This window comes from Coffea arabica, chromosome 6e, assembly GCF_036785885.1.
Source record: "Coffea arabica cultivar ET-39 chromosome 6e, Coffea Arabica ET-39 HiFi, whole genome shotgun sequence".
Classification (NCBI taxonomy): domain Eukaryota; kingdom Viridiplantae; phylum Streptophyta; class Magnoliopsida; order Gentianales; family Rubiaceae; genus Coffea; species Coffea arabica.
The window spans coordinates 16,758,711-16,782,957 of record NC_092321.1 but is presented as its reverse complement, the minus strand read 5'-3'; the positions used below and the strand labels follow the sequence as shown (position 1 = coordinate 16,782,957).

Genomic DNA, 24,247 nt, shown 5'->3' with positions numbered 1-24,247 from the left:
TTTCTTTGTTGGCAAATTAATTGAGCACAGAAGTTAAGTGGAAAGGTGGAAAAAGAGGGAAAGAGGACAAGGGGAAATTTGGTGAAATTTGTCATCCCGAATGAATCAAGTTACCACTACAAAGACAGTAAGCCGATGAAGCATCAAAGAGTACAATGAGTAACTGTCCAGTGGAGTTAAAACCAATTGCAACAGCAAGCAATCCAAACACATTACTATCTTTAGTCAAAAGATTTACCCGGAAACTATGACAACCGTTCCTAGTCCCGGCTTAAAGGACAATTAGAACCGATGTCATGATAAACTTTTCTAGACTCAGTAGTACAGGCCAGGAACTAGATCTTTTGGTGCCCATTTCATTGATTGTTAAAGCATTTTCCTTTCTTGTTTATGACTCTGTTCCTAGGAATAGAATTAAGAAGAATGGCAGGGGCCGCTCGTAATTCTTTTCACTATTTGTAGCTGAATCTTTTCTTTTCCTTGATTTCGAAGCCGTTGAGGGTGAGGTTTCGAATTCCCAGGAAATGTACTCTCTTGTTAAGTCATTTTTTGGATGACAGCATTGAAAATTTGATTTATTCAGGGTCTGTTTGTTTGGACTGAAACTATTTTCAGGAAATTCGGGTGTTTGGCAGCCAAAAAGATTGGCAAAATTTTTTCCCGTGGAAAATCTTTTACGCCAGCAAGAGTAAAATGACTTCCGCATTTGTTGTACAGAAGTTATTTTCCAATAAACTCCCAGAGCTCATCAATCTCACGGTCCTTTACTAAACGAAAATTTTCAGATCATGGCTGAAAATTATCTATTGTGCCTAACCTAGAACTGTAGCTGCCTCCCTCACCACCATCACCGCAAGCCACCTCCCCCTCTTCCTTATCCTTCTTAGTACTATTCCTTTCCTCTCATACCGGCATACAAATCCAGCCATGGAGATAGAGAATCCATGTCCAAAGTGAGTCTTGCCTTGAGAAGTTTGCTGCAAAGAAAAATGTAGCAAAAGCATGCTATTGGAGGAAGATGAAATTTGCAAGCATCAGTGACATCTGATGGTTCTATCAATGACAAGGATCACATTCTTGATGCAATTTCTACTGACATAGCGATTAGGTAATTAGTATGACCTGTAATATGGATTTCCTGGTCATGGAGTATGATCTAATCTTTTGGAATTTGAAGTATTGGGATTGGGGTGGTGGATTGATATAGGTGTGGATGGAGTTCTGGTAGCTGGCAGAAGGAAACTGACGAATCTTTGAGGGGAACATTCTTGTCGGTTTTGGCTTTGAGGAGTATTTTCCAAAAGTGCACCAAACACATGAAAATGAAGGGAAATAATTTTTTCCCATGAAGATGATTTTCACTGAAAATGTTTTCCATGGGAAAAAAAAATTTACACTGAAACAAACGGACCTGAATGAATGTGAATTTGCCACCTTTTCCAGGACTAAGACGTCGTTTAGAAGCTCCGTATGCTATCAAGAGCTAAAGAGTGTCGCGGGTACAAGGGGAAAGTTTTTCTCTTTCTCTTTTTCTTTTTCTTTTTTTTTTTTTTTTTTAAAGGTTTCTAACACGATATAGTATGGTAAGGATTCAAAGTTACAATTTTTTTTGTTAGACGTCGACGTTCTACACCTACACCGACACCTACACCTATACTGTAGGGAAAAGGGATAGGTCCAATAGGGGCTATTGAACAAGCGTATAGTATATGCTTTGATCACCCAACAATGAGAAAAAGTAACAAGTTATACCACACAGTAAGATACAAGCTATTGGTGCAATCCAGAGTCCGAGAGTGGAAGACCAGGCTTCTGTTTAATGATACAGATCAAGGTCCCATGTCATAGCAAAACATGATTTGCTATACATCCAATAAGAAAACACAGCTTCATCATTATCCAGAAAGTCAAACATAAAACACATATATAGAGCTGACAGGATCACCTGTCATCATGATTTCACGGATAAGTTCATGAAATTATAGGCAATGCAAGTCGAGATGACTCACTTCCACAGCCTGCAGCGGAAGCCTGATTCAGAAATTCTTTTTCTTTATCTTCTTGGAGCGTTTCTTCTGCCTCTATAGCCATTCATAAAGTCATCACCAGCTAGACAGAGATACAAAAGTACACATAAGGCAGAACAAAAGAATGGATCTACGGGTGTTCATTACATGGTAGCTTCATTTAAAATAAGTATTGACCAGAAACAAACCATCAGTAGACTCTAGTTCTTCCATGTAAAGCACCAAGCAGGCCTGTAATTTTTCCTGTGAACCACAAAATAGAAGACCATTGTTCATTTGACAAAGCAGATAGAAAACAACAATTACCAATCCACAAAGGAGTAAAAGAAAATCTGACAACAATCACATCAATACTGCCGCATGTGTTCAAATGACTTTGAAGTTGTAGACAATGACTCTGGCATAATCTGCAGAAACTGACCTTAACAAAGAAGCATTATAGTCTACGCATATAATGAATGCAACCCCAAGAGAAAATGAATAACTTCGTGAATAATGATTTTAGATGCACCATGTAAAAAATGCAACGTGGAAACTAAGGACTAAAAACATTTGTTCAATGAAAGCCCAAGAAATAGGGTGGACTGAGATAAATGAACTTGAAAATTTACATAAAAGCTTAATGCCAAGTCAGATTTGAAATCTGTCATAAAAAGGAAAATTAAATGGGTGCATTTCCATTTGTTAAAGGGTGCCAATTTCTGGAAAGTATCCTAGTATTCAACTTTTGCTCATGGAATTGGGGGAAATTGCAGAAATTGCCAAAGACAAAATAGGTGGCAAGAAATGGATCAAATAGTCAAAAAATTTTCTTTTGGCATGATTAGTCACACCTAAGGGGCCTCAATGCAGGTTTTGTTCTCCTCACCTTATGTAGTTGTTTTCTAGCTATGAAAATACAAAAGTCTCTACTATCATTAACAACCAATTCTATGTATGGACTAAAGTTAGGAAACTGATGGGTAAGTCTGAGAATCTTGTTCAAAGAATTCTCCAAAGTATCTTCCTTTCATTGACAATGGTTATTATCTTTATCTGATATAGATCCGTTCCTCCAAAGTTTACTGCTAAATTACCCCCAAAAAAATGTCAAAAAGCATGCCTTTATCTTGTCGATAGCTTGTGAGAGAAGACTGACAACAAAAGGTGCACTGTGCAATTGGGATAAAATGGTCAATGTGCAATGGTAGCTGGAGAGCAGACTAGTTCAGCAAAGCCAAGTGAAATAGAGGCAAAAAAAAGGTCGTTTTCTAGGGAGGATAGCTGCTAATTTTCAGTAGACACGGAGTTAAAATTTTGGAGATGTTCTTGTTCTACAGTGACCACCAGAAATAAAACAACATGCTCTTTACAGGTTTGAGCGTTGTACTCAATCATGCATCCTGTAAATGATTGTGCATCTCATTCTTGATATGACCAATTTATCCAAAAAATAATTATTAAAAAAAGTGCACAGGTTAAGTCCTTGCTCCTTAACACATGATATCTATTGACTTAAGCACATCTTCAAGTTCTTGGCTCATATGCTAATTGCTTAAATGAAAGTCACAGCTCACAACTTATAAATTTGAACAGAAGATATACCATAAATTTCTTAGGGATAATTTCAGAAAACTCCCCTGAGGTTTCTGACAATTTCACTGAACTCCACTAAGGTTTGGAAAATTACACTTACCTCCCTTGATTTGATAGTTTTAGTAAAAAAACCTTAAAATAATATTGACTTGGTCAAATTTTTAAGTGAATACCCAAAAATGCTCTTGTATAATGAGTTTTAATTTACTTCCCTATACAATTATAAGATTATTTAGTATAATTATAAGGAAAAGGTGCCAAATTTTTCATGTCCATAACTACTATTTGATAAACAATTATAATAATAATAATAATTTTATCACTATGATAGAATACTTTTGATGATATTTATTATGCATTTAGATTTATAACATAGAAAAGAAAATGTTGAAATAATTCATTTAGAGTTTATGCATTTTTTGAGTAGTGGGATTATCAAAATTTAGTAGTGGCTATGGGCCATTTCTTTTTGATTTATTGTTAATTTTAATACCAAAAAATAGAAAACAATAATCAGCAAAAACATTGGATTACATATAAAGTTAACTCATAAAAAAATCACTAGTTCAACATTTGATTACAATAGAAACTAGAGATAACAGTGATAATTCTACAATTTTATTGGCAAAAAATTGAAAAAAAATGAATAAGAAGGCAAAAGAATGATTTTAAAAGTCATTCTAAGTATAAGCATACCAAACAAGGGAATTTCATTAAAATATTTAAGAGTAGTATTGTCATTTTAAATGACGAAGGAGGAATGTGTAATTTTTAAAGTCTCAAGGGAGTTAAATGAAATTGTTAAAAACCTCAAGGGAGGTTTCTGAAATTATCCCAATTTCTTAAATAACTACAAATCTAGCAAGTAATATATTTCCCTTTTAAACGGTGGTTATCTACTTGCATTTTCTTGAACTATAAAGAGGATATAGATTTAGGATAACCTTAGAGAGAAAAAAAGATATCACTTACTCCAATTTTTGCCTTTTGTTCTAGGACTGCCGATCTCTTGTCAAGATTTGCCACATAACGGAAACGCCGCCTGGGGTTCTTGACAGGCATGACAAGCTTTCTCCACAAGCTCAGCTCCTCTTCTGATCCATGCTTTGCCGGTACATTGAATTCCTTCAGTAGCTTCTCCATGCTTAGGCTTTTATCCACTCGCAGATCCTGTAGCTACCTGTAAGGTTTCTACAGCATTAAGTCCCCACCAATAAATCCACAGCAGCAACTCTATTCAAGGAATACTGTGAATGAGCTTGCTCTGAAATTGACCCAAAAAAATCCACATTTGACTATTTAGTTTGCCAAGATGAGTCCAAGCCAGCCCATGACCCATTAATGACGTAATTGTTTCTTTCTCTTCTTTCTAAGAACATTACCCAATCATTTACCTTGGCTAAATGTCTGGACTTCTTCTCTTCTCTTCCCAAGAAACTTTGGTCCCCACCACCAATACTCTCTGACTCCACCCTCCCCTCCTCCCACACTTGGCACAACTCTACTTTCTCAGCTTCTGCTTGCAATCTTCCCCCCACAGTATATTATTTGTCTCAAAAAAGCAACTACTAGAAAATATATTGACTAAAATATTTTATCATGTCCTACTAATATGAGATATTGATCTTCATCCACATAGGTTATTTGACCTTCCATACTCCATGTCATTACTAAAATTGAAAGTTGCAGCAATTCTTTTCCTCTTTAGAAGGCTAACTTCAATAGAAGAAATCATTCCAAATAGCCAGATTCGATTTCCTTCAAAACAACAACTAGCCTAAAGAAAAAGTTTCCACACAGTCATAAGTGAGAAACGCTGCAAATAAGTAGGCAACTGAAGTTACGTAAGCAGCTATTTCCTAAATAGGAACCTAATCACAAACTATATGTGTTTCAAAAATAAACTTGAGAAAATGCTGAAACTTAATGAACTGACTATAAAACTCTGTAGCATTTTAGTTCATCAACAAAATAATTATCTAATATTATCTCCTTTTCAGCACAACCTGGACCACAACACACGATGAACTTATATGAACTCCATCCACCTGATAAACCAGTAGCATATACAGTCAAACGTTAAATTATCCACCATACCTTAAATCCTCTTGTATGCCCATATACAGTCAAACGTTTAATTATCCACCATACCTTAACTCCTCTTGTATGCCCAATATCACTTCTCCTATTTCACTAGCCCATTTACACAACATGAAAAATTTTCCTTTACAGCAAACTAACCAATCATATGCAAGTTCAAAATTGAAACATCAGTTATCATTATTGATTCTGTTGCAGGGTCTTAAAACATTTCTACGCACTTTTATAGAATTAAACCTAAATAACCAATTCATCTAAATATAGGCTTGGTTCAAAATCAGGGGCACAAAATAAAACACCAACTATGACAATTCATCATACAAGTAGTGGGCAAAATGTAAAAACCCACGTGATCAAATTCATGTCTTGATTATCCGACCACCCTAAATCCGTGGACCCCACACCAATCATTAGAGTCGGATCATATGAAATTAAATGCAGAACAAGTTATAACCTTTAAGAAATCATAGCTGCAAAGTCCTACACAACAAGATCAAGGGGATGAAAAAGAAACGAAAAAGCCCATAATTACCAGCTTCGGAAGATTGCTTTTCTTGCAAGCGGATGGGTTAGAGGAAGAGAGCGAAGAGCAAAGAGTGAAGAGCATGATTAGTTGGAGTATAAAGTGCACGTAAGGAGTAGGAAAGCTTCCTAGCAACAACACGGCTTCCACAGTTGGTCGTTGACGAAATGCAATAAATTATAAATCCCGCGTCACCTTTGTACGTAGCAGATGCAGGAGGGGCGCCCATGGGCACCTCCATACGGTATCCGGTTTAAAAAATAGTTAATCACAAGAACTCCCCTAAGGTAGAGCCACTTTTGCACCTTGTCACTTAACATTTTTTTTTTTTCAAACTTCATCCCCTAAATTGTTAGTCAATTATAATATTGTGTAAAGATAATATCAAAAAGATACTTGTACTCCTAAGAGTTAACTATGGTGAATCTGCTTAAAATATATGTTGTTTTGCGCTTTATCCCCTAACATCATTTTTTAGTTTGTTTGTTACTAAAATCATTAGTAAACTCTAATGTTTGATAACACCCAAAACAATTGATATCTAAAAAATCAATATTCCAAACATAATAATAAAAAATAATATTTTTATATATCTTGCTAATTTGACTTAATAATAAGAAAAAAATAAAAATTGTTATTAAAAAAATTAAAATGTGAAAATATTTTTAAAAGTCCAAAAATGATCGAAATACTGTTCGTTGCTCTTTAGAGATGTGCATACGGTTAAAATTTTCTTTTAGTATCTAGATTTTTTTTTTTTTTTTTGTATATGGAAGTATACAAATTTTTTTGTTGGCAATACAAAAAAAAAAAAAAAAAAAAAGGGATAGAAACATGGTTGATTTGGAGTTCAAAGTTTCCAGAGGTGTTCTTTTAATTTACCAGGCTTATATGCCATTATAATTTATTTAGATTGCTAAATTTTTCTAAAATTTTTTTATTGCATCTAAACATGTTTTTCAATCATCTTTCTATTTTTTTTCCACCACATTTTATCTTATAAATATCAAATTGCAAAAAGTGCTATTATTCTGAAAAAATTTTAAATAATTTCCGATCCAAACAAACCCATCCATAGACCTTTAATATTATTTTCATAATTTAATTTTGCACTAATATTTTTTTTCCTTCTGACATGAGATGAACGAGATATTTTTCTTTATCTAAAAACTTATAATTATGGGAATAAAATTTAACAAAATCTATACCTACAAATATATAATATTTTTATTATTATGTGAAGAATATTAATTTTTTTAAACAGTAACAAGCGTGTATACTACTAACACGTTCTATACCAAGCGGAGTCTATTAAAAGGATATTAGTATATAAAAATAAAACAAACGGTTACAAAAGAACTTCTGTAACAAATTATAACAGCGAAACAGTTTTCTACTAGAGTGTTCTATCATTAGTCAAAGAGTTTGCATCTATCTTGAGCTCAACTACTGACACTTGGCCCTTCTCCCCGCAACCTGTGCCCCAAATGAAATAAGAAGAGCAAAATTTCCCAAATACGGGGATGAACCAGTAAAGGGTTCAATGCTGATTGGAAAAAAAAATACGATCCGACTAAACTTGAGGCCGCCATTGTATCCTCATAATTACTGCTCAGATTTTCCCCCCTAATCTCTCTTATATGAAACTCATTTGGCTTCAAAAAGCCAGCAGATAATCATTTGCCTCATCTGGTTTGAGCAACCTCAACTGAACTTCCGCGGTACGCTAGAATGTTGGTGAGGCAGTTGTCATTTGACGACCAGATGGAATTTGCCAACTGTGTCAAACCTCTGGATCGATGCCTGGATTGCTAGGATGAGATCCAGTGGTGCCAGGATCAGTGCTTGAAATAAAAGGTACTTGCACAGCAGGCGCAGGCGCAGGCGCAGGCGCAGGCATAGCCCCAGACCCAGAAAATCCGTTGCCCTGTCTGCCTGGAGACATGGGAGACATACCTGACTCGGAAGGAACATCAGCATTTGGAACGTTTACATCCATCTGATCAAACTTAGTTTTGCGTCGCCGCCTCTCATATCTCTCATAGCTGGGGCTGCGGCTGCGGCTTCGGCTTCGGCTGCGCCTTGGGCTATGGCTGCGTGACCAGCTTCTACTCCTACTGTGGCTCCGACTGTAACTTCTACTCCTGCTTCGGCTTCGGCTTCGGCTTCGGCTCCTGCTCCTGCTCCTGCTCCTGCTATAACCCCACGTTCGTACCCTCTCGGGACTGGAGCTGTAGCTTCTGCCTCTACTTCTATCTCCAATCTCTCTTCTATTATCAAATCGGCCCCGTCCACGTCCCCTACCACGCCCTCGCCCATCCATGCTATAACGATCATTCCTATCCCAACCACCAGGGCCACCACCACCACCACCAAATCCACCGTCTCTCCCTCCACGGCCACCAAAACTACCGTACCTCATCCCACCACGGTTGCCAAAGCCACCACGGCCACCAAAGCCACCTTCCCTCATCCCACCACGACCGCCAAAGCCACCATCCCTCACCCCTCCACGGCCACCAAAGCCACTATCCCTCATCCCACCTCGGCCACCAAAGCCAAAATCCCTCATCCCACCATGGCCACCAGATTCCCAACGTCCACCACCACCACCACCATCAACATCAGCAGAATCAAAACGATTTATCCCACCTCGATCCCTGCTGAAGCTTGGTGCACCTCGTAAAGCCATATCTTTTACTTCTGGCGGTACTTGCTGATCTGCCCCCTCCAATACTTTAACTAGATCTGCAGCATATTTCCAATCCTGCTCAGAGAAAAAGGTGTAAGACACACCTGTAGCACCAGCCCTGCCAGTTCTTCCAATGCGGTGAACGTAATCTTCAATGCCCGTTGGGAAGTCATAATTGATGACAACCCTGCAAGATAGAGCATTAGGACAAGGCAGATAAGGAATTAAAACCCATGGTCTTTGGTCTAAACAGTCCAAAGGAAATATACCAACTAGACAAAAAGAAATAATTGCGGTAGAATGTTTACTGATCCTGAAAAAGTAAATTAGTCAATACATAAAAGAAGATACTTTCTCACCTTATGTCTCGGATATCAAGCCCACGTGCTGCAACATCAGTGGCCACTAAGATTGGGGTCTTCCCAGATCGAAATTGATTCAGAACCCAATCCCTCTCGCCCTGATTCTTGTCTCCATGAATTGCAGCAGCCCCAAAGTTGCGACCAATACTACGTGCCAGCTGATCACACAACTTTTTTGTTGAACAGAAGATGATAATTTTGGAACCCCGTTCTTGGGATCTAAGAATTTGCTCCAAGCGTCTCTGCTTCTCCATTTGAGGGACCACTTCAACATACTGCAATAGACATTTTTTTCACTTATTGACCAAATGACACCCAAAAAAAAAAAAGGTAAGGCTTAGCCTAGCGACAAATTTCGACACATTCTGGTCAAAATACCAGAAACTCCACTGTTCAAGTCAACAAATCCACCACAAACTAAATAGAGAAAAACACACCCATAGTTTCAGCTCAGATGCTATTTTAGGTTATAAGGAGTAACTCACAGGATCTTCCAGATAAGTGCCATTTACATGCATGGACTGCACCCTTCCCGTGCCCCATCATAAAACTACCTCACTTATTACCAAAATTAAAAAAAAAATGAAAGAAAAGAGGAAAAACTATAGAAAGTAGGCACACTAAAAAATTACATTATACTTAAAATACATGGTTGACCACTCAAAGTTGACTTGGTTAAAATTAAACAGGCAACCACAAGAAAATTACTTACTCCAGATTGCCAACAGAACCAGTAATTAGAGCAGAAAGCACCTCGTTAGTTGTAACATGAATAGGACCAACCCAAAAATTCAGCCATGACAAAAACCAAACTACTAACTTCTAAGCTAGCACACGTCACCTAGAAATTTTCTTGTACTTATCTGTCTTAGGGCAGGCATTTCTTTGGATGACAGACGTAACATCCAAAATGTAGCATTACCTGTGTGATGGACTTATTGGCAGCAAGTTCATCTACACTCCCAATGTTCACCTGTATTGGATTAACAAGAAGATCATTCGCTATTTTTCTCACTTCTTTAGGCCAAGTAGCAGTGTACATGAGCGTTTGTCTCCGTGGTGGTATTTCATTAACAATCTTGCGAATCTGAGGTTCAAAACCCATGTCAAGCATTCGATCAGCTTCATCAAGCACAAGAAAAGAGACCTGCCGAAAATCAATCCTCTTGCTATCAAGAATGTCATTCAACCGACCAGGAGTGGCAACAACAATATCTGCTCCCCTCTCCAGTTCTTTTAGCTGAGGGCCTTTGGAAGCACCGCCATACAGGCACTGAAAGAAAAGAATGAATCTAGACCATCAGCCCAAAGGTAAGGTAGAATTTAACACAAACACTTAAGAAAAAGACTGAAGTACCCACTGTGCAAGTAACTCTGGAAGATCGACCAAACTTGATAGCTTCATCCTGTATTTGTGTGGCAAGCTCACGAGTTGGAGCTAAAACCAACACAGTGGGGCCATACTGGGGATTGTTGTGGAGTCTTCTGAGATGCATGAATGCAGGGATTAAGTATCCCAATGTTTTCCCAGAACCTGTCTTTGCAATTGCAACTATGTCCCTGCTTTGTAAAGCAATTGGCCAAGTTTGTGCCTGAATTGGTGTGGGAAAAGAGAAACCAGCCAACTGTATCTGAAAGAAGAATATGACATAATGAACCTCTTGAAAATTATGAGAGGAAAATGTCAAACAAAGCCTTAACAAACAGACAATACAAAATCTGATGACACAATCTAAACCAAAATTTTCAATTGGAAATAAAAAATTTCACACAAATGAAAGGACTGCCAAAGGAAACCCATAGGTGGGTGGTTGCTTACTGAAGCAACTTGAGGCAACAAAAGGGAGCAAATAAAATAGAAGAGGCAGAGCCAACAAGGTAGATAACCCAGTCACACAAATATTGTAATATGGATGAAGGGCCAACCACCCTTCAAGAAACTGCCAAGGAAGGCTCCAACTGTCCATTTTGCAGCCTCAAAAACTGAGAATAGTTGTGGCGTAAGTATGAGCATAAGCACTGCAGCGTACGACATGTGCTCCTCCTGTGGAGCAGATATCGCACCTGCGACAAGTGAAAACTGATAAGCCTGAAGAATAAAGCTTAGGGGGGAGGAAAAACATAAAAGTGGAGCACAATGGAACTCAGATCTTCTATATGCACCCTTGCACAATTAGCTTCTTACAGGGAAAGCACTTACCTCCCTCAGTATTTCTGGTGGGAAACCAGTGGCCTCAAAAGTCATGAATGGAGCAGGAACATTGTCCCCCTGAGCAATTTGATCAAACAATAGACATGAACACTCAGAGTTAGTTATACATAAACAGGGCTCAGCATAAAAAAACAAAATGAGCAGGTAATCCAGTAAATGAAGTAAAAAAGTCACAAAAAAAGCTTAATCAGTAAGGGACCAACAAGCAGAACAAGATGACATGTATTCAACGTGATATCATGCAGATAACACAAAGTATCATTTCTCCATGAAATAGTGAAGGTATGTGTGGGGAAAATATAGTGTAATTTAGTTGAGATGTCAATGTGCTTTTAAATGGACAATGACCATACAATCGATAGGAGGCACAACTTTATACACCCAAACAATTCAGTTGGCAAACAAAGTACAGCTTAATAATCAGAATATATTCACAAAAACCAAATTAGTATCGCTTGTCTATACCCTTGACCAAATTCAATTTCCCATATCAGCTGATCCTATCCTCTAGTATCCAAACAAATAAGGATGTTATATTCAAGAAGTTTGTTCTTCCAAACAGAAACAGAAACAAATTTTTTTTTTAAAAAAATAAGGGATGTAAAATTCAAGAAATTTGCTCTTCTGACACACTCAATCCTGCAGGCCTACAGAATATCTGATGTCAGGCCCTAGCATTCCACTCAATTATGACCCACAATAAGCACCAAATAACCCACAATAAGCACCAAATAACAGGACAAGTTCAACCATTTTAATCTTTATAAACAACAGTGAATGATAAAAATCAACCAAATATACATCTTTAGCATTGAGCGAATCAATAACGAACCGTTGCTGTTACTTCATGCTTTTGGCGATAAACATCAGCAGGCGAGAGATGAGTTGCATTAGCATCTGAGGGTCCTATAATGCCTGGAGGAGGCCTTGTGAAAGAATCGTTCGGAAATAGTGGACCACCAGTTGCATGACCATATAAGTCATGCATAGGTGGCCCAGTTACACCACTCAGTCCCCCAGGATGACTTGGTACGACATTTTGAAGGTGAACATCCCCCCTCCTCATCTCCTAATATAAGAAACCAACAATTTTATATAAAGAAGTAAATGGTAGATGTCAATGTAATTTGATTTCTCCAAACTACACCTAGGGTCTACAGCAACCTTGCTCAATCATTTGAGAAAAAAAGAAAGTGGAATAATGTTACTTTTGTATGTTGATATAACAGGAAAGAAAGGTGAAAAATGTTATTGTGTAGGACCTGATTATTTCTTGCCATTGGTATTGCAGCAAGCTTGGGCTGCTGAGGAGCCATCACATGGCCATCCTTGTTAGAGTTATAATACAAATCATTTCCAGCTCTTCCAAGAGGGCTTCCATCATAGCCCACATTTGGTCCAAATGGGGGTACCTTTGGCTGTTGGGCATGCATCATTGAGGGGCCCATCTGATTCTGAAACCTCGAGCCATGCTGAGGTTGAAGCAAATCCGTTGCACCCTGCTGCAACTGTAATAAAGATGCAGGCTGCTGCATGTTGACTGAGGAGCCACCAAACTGCATAGCTTGATTAGGTTGAACACCCATCTGAGGTGCCTGCATGGAACTACTACCAGCAGGAAGATTTTGAATTGAGGATGAAGCACTAGACTGAATCTGTGCAGGTGAATGTCCCACTTGCTTTCCTTGTTGTGAATCAATATCCTCCCGAGGTGGGAACCCCATCTTGTGATCCTGTTGATGGGAAAAGTGGTGCCTTTGGAGAGTCTGTTGCTGTGAATTTTGATGTCCGTGCTGAAGTACATTCTGTTGATATGGCATATACTGAGTCTGTTGGTGGGGAAACTGATGGGTCTGTGGATTCCCTCCGGGTGGACCTTGATACATGAGAGTTTGCTGGCCCATTTGTTGCATTGGTTGTTGTGGAGCATGTGATCCAGGAGGGACCTGTACTTGTCCCGACTGCGATGGAGTTGATTGACCAACATATTGCAACATCTGTGGCCTAAGGTGCTGTGGTGTTAGCTGCCCCTGTTGTTCCACAGAAGGAACCAACTGTGAACCCTGTTGCTGCCCAGTTGGTGGTATTTGCGAGCTATGCCGTTGAACAATATGAGGTGATATCAGTGCTTGTTGCTGCTGCTGCTGCAAATGAGGATTCACTTGTTGTACTTGTTGTTGGGCCTGCATTTGCTGGTTTTGGACTTCACTTGCTTGGGTAGTCCTAGCGCCTGGAATTGGAGCCAAAGTAGGGGTAGAAGCTGAAGGAGGTGGACCGGGGGGCAATGGAGGAGCAACAGCAGTAGGCTTTTCATATTGCGTAACATTAGTTTCAGGATTCCAGTAGTATAAAACACCCGTGCTACCATCAATTAATCCCTTCCAAGGTTGTGGCAGAGTAGGATCTTCGGGAGCATAGCGTGGCCCTAGTGACGCTGGTGCTGCCTCAGCAGTCGCCATTCTTGATAAGCCCTATAACCAAGATAACAGAACAAGAAAGGAACACATAAATAAGCCAGAAACGACTCATAATGCCAAAACCCTAATCTAAACAAAGAAGCTAGCTGAAAATTCCCTATAATACTTGCGCATAGCTCAGAAACAAACTTGGCAAACCTACCCAAAACAGGAAGTCATGAGCCGAAATTCCATTTTTTTTCCCTTTTGTATGTGCATAAAAAAGCAATCAATTATTATTTATGTCAAAGATTACAACCAAAATAAGTATTACTAGCAAGCGTCCACCTAATTATACCTATAACAAACCTAGAAATAATCCCGGAAGAAGTAAACATACGAAAACAAAACGACATATCATTACTAATAAATAATTCGTAATCCCGAAAGCCAAAAAGCATGCTGCTCATTCTTCAACTTAACATCGTATCTTGACAACTTATTCATAACTTCGAAAAAAAAACAAAGGAATAATAATATGATTGTTAAAGAAAAAAAGAGAAAAAATTGAGTCCATGAAGAATCGCTTACGTTAGTAGTTCAGAATTGTTGGTCTCTCCCTCTTTTCCAGCTTGATTAAGGTTTTATTCCGATCAGGGCGATTGACGGAGAGAGAGAGAGAGAACCGATGAGCCGATTCCAAGCTTTTGTGAGAATCGAGCAAATGTGGAAGAAAGGGTGGATTTTTATGCGTATTACTCTTCTATTGCTTTGGTGCTTAGGGTTCAGGTCGGTAGAATTCTCTGGATGTTGGTTCACGACTGAACGGTGGACCGCAGACCTCCCACAGACCCACGCTACTTCTATATATATACATAATGCGCAGATTTTTTTTTTTTTGGGCCTTTTTGGGGGTTATTTACGGTAAATCCCCCTAAGGTATGCCATGATTTTTACTTTACCCCCTAATCGTTTTTTCATGTTCACTCCGACAAAATTGTTAAGTTATAAGTAATTATTTTTTGCTTTCTTTTCTCTTTTCTTGTTTTTATTCTCCTATTTTCTTCACATTATCTCTTTACTCCAAATCCCCAAACTTTTTTAGATAACTAATGATAAATAAGAAACTAGAGACTAATTTAAAAAAATAGAAAAGACAGAGAGAGAGAGATGGGTACCTTTTGGATTAAAGAAAAAGAGAAAGAATATAATAAAGGCTCCAACATCTGAGATATGGCATAGAGTCTAAAGGGGGAGATTGAAAGGGAATTCAAAATTGTATTCTGCAATTTATACATTCAATTCTTTGACTATATTTATGTTAGGGAAAATGGCCATCTTCGTCCCTAAACTTTTTTTTAGAGTCGATTTAGTTCCTAATTTTTTTTGTTGGCCAATTTAATACACAAACTTAATTTTCGGGTCTAATTAAGGCCTTCTACGGCGGCGCCACCACCTAAAAACAATTTAGCTCCTAATTTAATATTAAACAAGGGCCTTTTGGAAACTTCAGGTATGAATTGTAATCAAACTGAGTAAATTTAAAAAAAAAATTATTAGTATTTAGGGTATTTTTAAATTTAAAACTTTTTGAAGGAATTTTTAAAACTTTTAATTAACTTCTTAACCCTTCCTCTACCTCAACCTTCCTTAAGGGAAATTTTTAAAAATTTTAAACTCAAAGCTAGATGGAGAGAGGAGGATAAGACAAGAAGGAGGAGGTGGGTGGTTGGTGACGAAGGTTGGTAGTGGAGAGGAGATAATTCAAAATTTTCAAAAATGCTCATGTTTAATGTTAAATTAGGAGACAAATTGCTTTTAGGTGGTAGCGCAATTATAAAAGGCCTTAATTGGACCCGAAAATTAAGCTCATGTATTAAATTGGCCAAAAATAAAAATTAAGGACTAAATCAACTCTAGAAAAAAGTTTAGGGACGAAAATGACCATTTTCCCTTTATGTTACAACACATAGGTCCATTTGGCAAATGAGTTTTTTAGGTGTTTGGCTAAAATTTTACTTTACAAATCGTAAGAAAAATTTTTTTGATGGAAATTTTTTTTTTCTTTTTCTTTCTTTCTTTTTCCTTTTTTTTTCTCTCTTCTTCTTCTCCCTTCCCCCTCCCCCACCACCGCTCCCTCCCAGTTGCTGGAACAAGTCCGTTTGGATTAGCTATTTTTAGGAGTGTTTTTACAAAATTTTACTGTAACAGAGTTTTTAGAGTATATTTTGGGATATTTTTAGAAAATATTTTGGAATATTTAAGAGTAGTAGAGTTTTTAAAATATTTTTTGAAATATTTTTTAAACATTAAAAAAAATTTAAACTATTCTTTAAAGTACCTTTTAGAGTACTTTTTAAATAATGTTTAATGATGATATTTCAGATGAGGCAGATTAAAGAGAACAAAAACAAAAAGAATTTAAGCATGGGTTGCAACTGCGGCAAAGAATAATCTAGTGATAACAATAGCAACCCACCTAGTCTAGCTATATGATTTTCTCTTTTTTTTTTTCCCTTCTAATCATAGCAAAGAGGAGATGACTAGCAAAGTGGAGGATTAAGTAAAAGAAAATTATATATTAGCCCTAAATTATTTGAGAATCCCTCAACTACATGAAGGATTTATGAATGAATGACAAAATTAGAAGAAAGGGAAAAAATGAAAAAAGATGACAAAGGAAGAGAAATGGTAAAGGAAAAAGAACAGAGAAGACGAAGAAAAAAGTACAATAATAGAGAGATAGTTGGGTATAAAAAATGATTTAAGTGACAGAAATAAAAGGTCAAGGATAAAATGAGGATCAAGGTATACTTTAGTGGGATTTAATATAATTTACCACTTTTTTAGTGTATGATTAACACTAAGAAACATAACTATACGACTAAAGTACAAATCAATAACAAAATGGTTCCCCTTTTATTTCTTTGATAAAATCTCTCGTGGTCCTATTATTTTGTGAATAAATTTCACAATTCTCATCCTTATATGGTAATTCATGTGTAACCTTTATTTCTCGTAATTAAATGTCGCAATTTCTCTTGCATTATCTAGTTAATACTGAATATAAAAGTTTATCAATATTCAGACTTAATTTAGATAAATATAGATTGAGTTAATGTGCAAGTCCGCTAAGTTCCTCTTTTTCCATTTTTGGCCATTCATTTGCTGTAAATAAATATCTTAATGTTAGTTGTAAATCAATTTGGGATCAAGTATAAATGTGGGCATGTTATCTAATTGCATTACTCATGCGTCCCAATGCTAATAAGCATTACACGCTTGTTAGTTTTTAGTTTGGATTGTTGAGTTTTTCAAATACACATAAAATTTTTAAAAAGTATTTTAAAAGGTACTTTAAAAAGTAGTCTAATTTTTTTTTAATGTTTTAAAAAATATCCCAAAATATATTTTAAAAACTCGTCTACTCTTAAATATTCCAAAATATATTATAAAAACTTTGCTACAGTAAAATTTTTCAAAAATGTCCCAAAAAACAGCTAATCTAAACGGGGTCTGCCCTGAAATCATTGACAAAGATATACCACCCTATAGAATAATCAGTTAATAATACATTGATGATTTTAGGTCCATCATAGATTGAACTATCCTGTTTGCACAAACTCTGACAAACTTGATGTTATTAAGCATCTCCAGTAGAAAATTGAGATCAGAGTATCCTATCATATGTTCCTATTTCTGCAAAAAATACCCATCACCATTCTTATTTTTATTTTTATGATGTTCTATGCATCTTTCCGTATTTCAAATAACTATTACGATTCACAATCATTGGTACCAACAGATGTTAGTGTAAGTAGAAGGGGCTTACATATTTTAATCATGAGATTTTAGGTTCGAAACTCATGTAAATGGAAATGGAAATGACAACATTGGAAGAGTTTTCTTTCACAAGGGATCCGATCCGATTCGAACGTGATTCGTCGCAGACCGCAAAACGGATGTGAAGATTTATAACAAACAAACAAATAAATAAATAAACAGTCATTGGTATTCTTACCTATTATTACCTGACAAATTTTTTGTCATGTACATATTCTCGGATTCAATCCACTTTACAGTTTACACCCATGACCATGAGCCCACGAGAAAACTAAAATCAAAGTTCAGGGGGAGACTTCCAGTTGAATAGTTCTAAAGTTAACCTATATGAAGACAGCATAATTACAAGCCATACTGAAAGCTAATCCTCCTTAATCTGTTAAGCAGTTAAGCTTAAGATTCTTCTATTTCAGCATATCAAGCTCCAAGTATACACATAAATAAAAAAAGAAAATGATAGACAATAGACAACCAATGACTAAATCCAAATAAAGGCCATAGTAACTCAGTCATCTACTGTATTTCATTGTCCTACCATGCTGAAACCTGTTTTTTTCAGTGACTGGCTGACTGCCCATAGCAAAATCTAATTAAGTTCAACTTAATTGCTGAGATGAATTTGCCATCCAATCTAGAAGGGCATTTCTTGTCACTGTCATCTTTTTCAACCTTCCTTAGCGCCATATCTGCTGTTTTGGCTTTGAGAGCTACCAGTTTTCTATGTGATATAGGCTTAATCACATATTGCCCCCTGTAATTAGGGTCAAGTAGCAAATTACCCCCGATATTCACAAAATAAACATATTACTCCCAACTGACAACTTGTCAAACGTATGTCTCTGACAAAAAGATAATTATTTCCTCATTATTAAACACTGTCAATTATCTTTTTCCTTTTCTCTTTTTTCCTATTATATATAGATTTCTATTTACTCCTCCTCCAAATCAACTTTGATATACAAATTTTGAAAATAATATATTAAATTTTTTTCGTGGTTTAACATATACTATTATTTTTCTTGTAAACAATTCCTTTTGATGCATAAATATACTTATCATTATTTAGTTATGTAAAATATTGAACTATCATAAATTATTATACAAAATAAGAAAGTGTATATTTAATAAAATTAATTTAAGGAGTTTCTATTTTTCTTTAAGAGTATCTTGTTGTGCATTAATGGTTAATATAATGTTGGCGATGCACTAAATTTTAATAAAAATAAAATTACAAAAAATATTATTACTAAATATACAGTTGTTAGTTTCTTATAACGTTTTACAATAGATAAATATTCTACAAAACAAAAAGAACCAAATGTGTTTGAATATCAAATAGATTGTTAATAAACATATAGAAGAAACAAAGATGAAGAAAAGAGAAAATACAAGTAAAATATTTACACTAAGTATTTAGTTTTTAGTTTCAGTTACAATTAATGCATAACAAGGTTTTGTTAATAAAATAGAGATTCCTTAGAATAAATAGATAAATACTTTCTAATTTCTTACAATAATTAATTTTTTACAAGAACTTCTTTAACATATTATTATTATTATTATTATTGAAATTTTGTATTTCATAGTAGGAATTGAGGAGGAAAAAGAAATTTAAACAATAATAAAGAAACCAACAAGAAGAAAAAGAAAGAGACATGGTCATTTGATAATATTCTAATAATAAGGGGTATAATTGTCTTTTTGCTATCTAAATACATAAGACTATTATCATGAGGGGGTAGTTTGTCGACTTCATGCATACAATAGCTAATTTGCTACTAATACCTAATTACAAGGGGGCAATATGTATTTAAACCTATGATAATATATATATATGTCCTTATCCTTGTTCTTTTTTTTTTTTTTGTTTTTTTGTCAACACAGGGAGTATCCCAGTTTTGCCAGACTAATTTCCCTGGAGTACCCCGCCCCCCAAGAGCACCCAGGCGATATGTGAAACCAGGCTCGAACTGCGCCCCACGAGGAATACCCTCGAGGATTCACCGGCTGAGCTGACTCCGAGAGGCCTTATCCTTGTTCTACAGAGGCCGTCTTTGCACGAGCATTGGTAAACATAGATTACCACCATTTTTCTCTAGCTTTTTGGATTGCAATTTTTATAAATTTTGTAGAAAAATGTACTGTAATGATTTAATATATGTGAAGTAAAAAGATAATTGAAAAATGTGTTCACAAAGACGTAAAATTTTTTTTGTGAAAAATCACAATCCAAAAGGATTCTCAAAGGCAACAATTTTTGACTCACTTCAGTCAAGGCATTTAAGGTGGTGGAACATTTGCATCTTCATGAAAATACAGACTAAATATTGTATGGGGGAGATGATACACTTAAATGGGCAAAATTGTACAATCAGCTGATAGTAGTGAAGTTTCCTTGGGAAACTCAGTGAAAACAGGCTCTCGGAAAATCAAAATCCACAGACAGCGCAATTTTCCCCCTCAATAACAATGAGATGGTACACCAAGAGTTGTGAAAGTATTAAATCCTAAAACCCCCCATTAGCATTTGTCCATGTCAATCACTTTCCCTGAAAGCAGATTCCAATTTCTGCAACCAGTTCACATACTGACTCTGCTCCTTCTTCCTTAGGTGAAGACGGAGAAAATTCAGAAGGCTCTCTCCGATTCCCCTGGCCTCTAGATACTTCTTGAGCTCATCTTGCAACTGAGGGTCCAAGTCACTACCAAAAGGAAGGATGTAAAAATATCATTACACATTTGAAAGGCAGAAGAGAGATGGAAGGAAGAGCTGACAGAGAATTAAGCCAGAATGAGCTATCAATTGCTTATACGAGTAAGTTTCACCTATTGTTTAAAAGAATACCCCTATACTTATTATAATCAGAGAAGCCCTTCCTAAGTATTTATTCAAAACCCAAGACAACACACTAAACTTCTCTTCCCTGCCTCTCTAGAAACTTTTAGATCTTGGTATTTTGATTTCTCATTGGCCCATTAGTGGAAATGTGAATTCTGAAATAGAGCAACCTTCGAAGCTTTTACTTCTGCGGGTCAGGTATTTAGCTCTAAACCATGATGGTGGTTTTTCGCGTTGATTATGGCTTTGCGGTTTGTGTATCAGACTCCTACCAGTACTTGTATAAACATATTTGCCAAGCAGTAATGCATTAATGTCAATTCAAGATCATTATTATTATTATTTCTTGACAAATATTACCGCTTCACCCTACAAGTCTGCTTACAAACCCCATTTCAACACAGCACTAAACTTGTACATGTTAGGTCAAAGCATAAAGGCTTGGTGGAAGCCCAAACAAGATCCACACACCAGCATAGACAAATTTTAATAGCTCCCTGAACCAAACCTTACACATTTTGGCATCATCAAGGCCAAAAGGTTGAAATTACAGTCAATCGGTTTACAGGAAAGTAATCAAAGATGCTAAACAAGTGAATATGACCAAGTTATTATATGTCTATAATATGACCAAAAAATTAAGAGTGATTCCCTGTAATTTCACAGGATAATATGAGCAAAAAACTGAGAGCGATTCCATGTAATTTCACAGGATATTGAGAAAGCCTTTCAAGATAACCAGAGGATTAACAGAACCAAGGATGCTAAAGATGCAGAAGCAAAAAGTTACAGGTGCATACAAGACCAACTAAACTACCAAAATGTCAGCGTTAAAATGCGCATCAACATCAGCAAAATCAAATAAGAAAATTAGCCTTGACGATTAAACATGGAAAACTTCATACATACAAGACCAACTAAACTACCAAAAAGACCAAATAAACTACCAAAATGTCAGCATTAAAATGCGCATCAACATCAGCAAAATCAAATAAGAAAATTAGCCTTGACGATTAAACATGGAAAACTTCAATTACGCACGACACTAACTTGTTAATTCTAAGAAATAGCTAATGATATTCAACGTAAAAAGGATAAAACCCCAAAACTCATGATCAAGCCAGCCACACAAAAACAGAAGGTCCAAAACAAGCTCAATTTCATTATGACTTTCAAGAATCCGTTAAACTTTTATTCTCTACTCTTATTGCTAAGGGGAGCAAGCAATAGCAAGCAGTCTTATCCTGATTATGTTGTATATCTGACCTTGGATACATATGCTTCCCTACTTACCACATCAGGCACTTTGGTACCAGTTGTTTCTTCACAGGTGAGAAGTGTAGTATTATGATACATGTACCCCCCGTAATTTGCAGTTTTAACGAGATAAATTGTGGAAATTGTATTGCAATGTAGTAGGTGCCCAATTTTTTGGGTTGTTCTGAAAAAGCAAATAGTAGGATAAAGATCCATTGATGAGTGTAGGCATACTTCAGGGCACAGTCCTATTTAATTCTCCCAGGTGGATCTTACCATACGTTGGTTTTCTTGACGCCTAACCAAAAGATTACCAATGTTTATCAATAGCAGTCATCATCCTCTTAATTATATTGCCTGACATCATTAAGTCATACAATTTTCTATTTTCAAGAAAAGATTCACCTCCTGGAACTAGCCACTTACAATCAATTGCCATTGATCCTTATGCAAGACAATACTAGCTCATAAGTAACCAGAAATAGTTATATCATAATAACAGCTATCAAAGACCCAAATGCATTACCTGAATAAGGGGCCTCTATATACCGAAGGACTCAAGCAAGATGCTGATTGGATGTAATAGGCATTCTGGATATTGAAGCCTGACTTGTCTTCACCTCTGTTAGAAACTTCACAATCAAACAGCAGGATGGATCTCAACCCAGGCTTCTTTATGCACACTTTCATCTTAACATCAGTGGCTGGGGGAAATTCACCATCTGGTTCAAAAGACTGCCCCCGTAATAGGGCTGAAATAGCAACTTCCTCACCCGACTCAGATTTCTTTCGCAGAACAACATCTTGGGTTTTTGGAGAATCCCATTCTAGCACAAAATCCAGCAAGGACCCACTTTCATCACCCTGTTTCCATTTTGTTATACGAGGTATAAAAGATGTATTATTTGACTTCATCAGATAAACAGCTTGACGGCTCAAGACCTTCAGATTAGTCAATTACTAATTACCAGCTATGTTCATAAATAGAGCCACACTTAAAAATTTGTTTTGAATTTGGAAAGAGAAAAACCAAATCAGTTTTCTCTTCCATACATCATGCAGAATCTGGAGCTACTGAAATCAAAGAACACACAAATGAAACCTTGAAACTAGTATGCTTGCTCAAGCAAACCAAATACAAACATTACACTTGAAAAAGAAACCTTATTAGATGTTCAACACTTGATTACTAGAAACAGACAAAACTAGGGAGGAACCAATAGTTCCTGTAGGATCTGAGGTGATGCCTCAGCCATTCAAAATATAAGAGATTATTCAGTATATGTTTGAAAAACAGCTGCGGTTTTCGAAGAGTGGAGGCGCCTAATCCAATAATGAAAGGACCATTTCTTTTCATGGCTCATATGCACGAAAATGGAAAAGTGTACAATTGCACATGACAAGAATGTTATCCCTCAACATACATGGTGCAAAATTATTTACTTCTTGTAAAACTCAACCCCATAGTGCATAACATCCTAAGAATGCAATTATTGTCCCTACTTTTGAAAAAGAAGCACCATACCTCTTCCAACCCAGAAAGCAGCAAACAATGAGGAGTATTTACACGAGTACTAAATCAAGGAAATCAAGCAACATCATTGAGACAACAAGAGGAACAAAAAGGAGAAAAAGAATGGACAATGAATTCCAACCCTCTCATCGAGATGCAAACTTTGTTCCACCAAGCTGATGCAACAGGTTCGACGAACACGGGAAGAAGAAAGAGTAAGAGATTATAACTTTCAACAAAGACCACATAATAGTTCAAACTTTGTCGTTAAGAGAAAGAAATTAACATAGTCAGAATACTAAACAAATAGAACTAAATCCAAGCTATATTCAGGGTTCAACGGGAACAAGCATTGCTGTCTACTATATACTGAAAACTTGAAAAAGAAAGAACCCAATACGAAATAGAGGTTACAAGCAATATTCAATCACACCCCACCAAAAGTAGAAGATTGTAGATTCCCAAATAAAATAACATAATTCAAAAGTTGGCAAGAAACTAGGAAAAAGGTTGGGATATTTTAAGAGTACCTGGGCGGGGGGTTTGGAAGTGAGTTCATGGTTAATTTCAGATTGCAAGATTTTGAGCAAATCAAGGTCTTGGATTGCTCTTATGCCTTGAGAATAAAAACGAAGGCCTTGAATTACTTCACTGGATTTTAGCAGCAAACTACCTAGTCTTTGCATACTTCCCTCCAGATTTTCTACTGTAACTTCTTCTTTTGCGGCAGACGAATCAGTCTAAATTATTTACGAGCCAATGAGTTGAAGGACGAGTGTGCTGGTAGAAATCGCTGCCATGTAACGGCGACTTTGAAGGGACCGCACAGAAGACGTTACTGGAGCCGGATCTATTTGCAACATTAGGTTTTTTTCATCTTGGTCCTCCTAGTTACAACTTACTAGTTC

General features: G+C 36.5%; 3 protein-coding genes across 4 annotated transcripts; all 3 read right to left on the bottom strand.

Moving 5' to 3' along the window:
- Positions 1–1,729: 1,729 nt before the first annotated feature.
- On the bottom strand, positions 1,730–6,483 carry LOC113694692 (calcium-transporting ATPase 1, plasma membrane-type). 2 transcript variants are annotated; one of them, XM_027213544.2, is made up of 4 exons: positions 6,235–6,483; positions 4,575–4,782; positions 2,216–2,270; positions 1,730–2,109 (listed from the first exon to the last, which is right to left on the bottom strand). In XM_027213544.2, the coding sequence occupies exons 2-4, from the start codon at positions 4,743–4,745 to the stop codon at positions 2,054–2,056; spliced, it is 282 nt and encodes a 93-aa protein (XP_027069345.1). In that variant the 5' UTR covers positions 4,746–4,782; positions 6,235–6,483; the 3' UTR covers positions 1,730–2,053. The 2 variants fall into 2 exon arrangements, with proteins under 2 accessions (XP_027069345.1, XP_027069346.1); XM_027213545.2 differs by lacking the exon at positions 6,235–6,483 and adding an exon at positions 4,997–6,214.
- Positions 6,484–7,532: 1,049 nt separating this feature from the next.
- LOC113697096 (DEAD-box ATP-dependent RNA helicase 40-like) lies at positions 7,533–14,724 on the bottom strand. Its single transcript, XM_027216556.2, has 8 exons — positions 14,479–14,724; positions 12,754–13,962; positions 12,324–12,560; positions 11,480–11,548; positions 10,641–10,910; positions 10,202–10,552; positions 9,277–9,554; positions 7,533–9,104 (listed from the first exon to the last, which is right to left on the bottom strand). The coding sequence occupies exons 2-8, from the start codon at positions 13,948–13,950 to the stop codon at positions 8,009–8,011; spliced, it is 3,498 nt and encodes a 1,165-aa protein (XP_027072357.1). The 5' UTR covers positions 13,951–13,962; positions 14,479–14,724; the 3' UTR covers positions 7,533–8,008.
- Positions 14,725–20,034: 5,310 nt separating this feature from the next.
- Positions 20,035–24,141, bottom strand: LOC113695268 (mitochondrial acidic protein MAM33-like). Its single transcript, XM_027214294.2, has 3 exons — positions 23,870–24,141; positions 22,353–22,690; positions 20,035–20,432 (listed from the first exon to the last, which is right to left on the bottom strand). Exons 1-3 carry the CDS (start codon positions 24,023–24,025, stop codon positions 20,267–20,269), a joined length of 660 nt encoding a protein of 219 aa, XP_027070095.1. The 5' UTR covers positions 24,026–24,141; the 3' UTR covers positions 20,035–20,266.
- Positions 24,142–24,247: the final 106 nt, after the last annotated feature.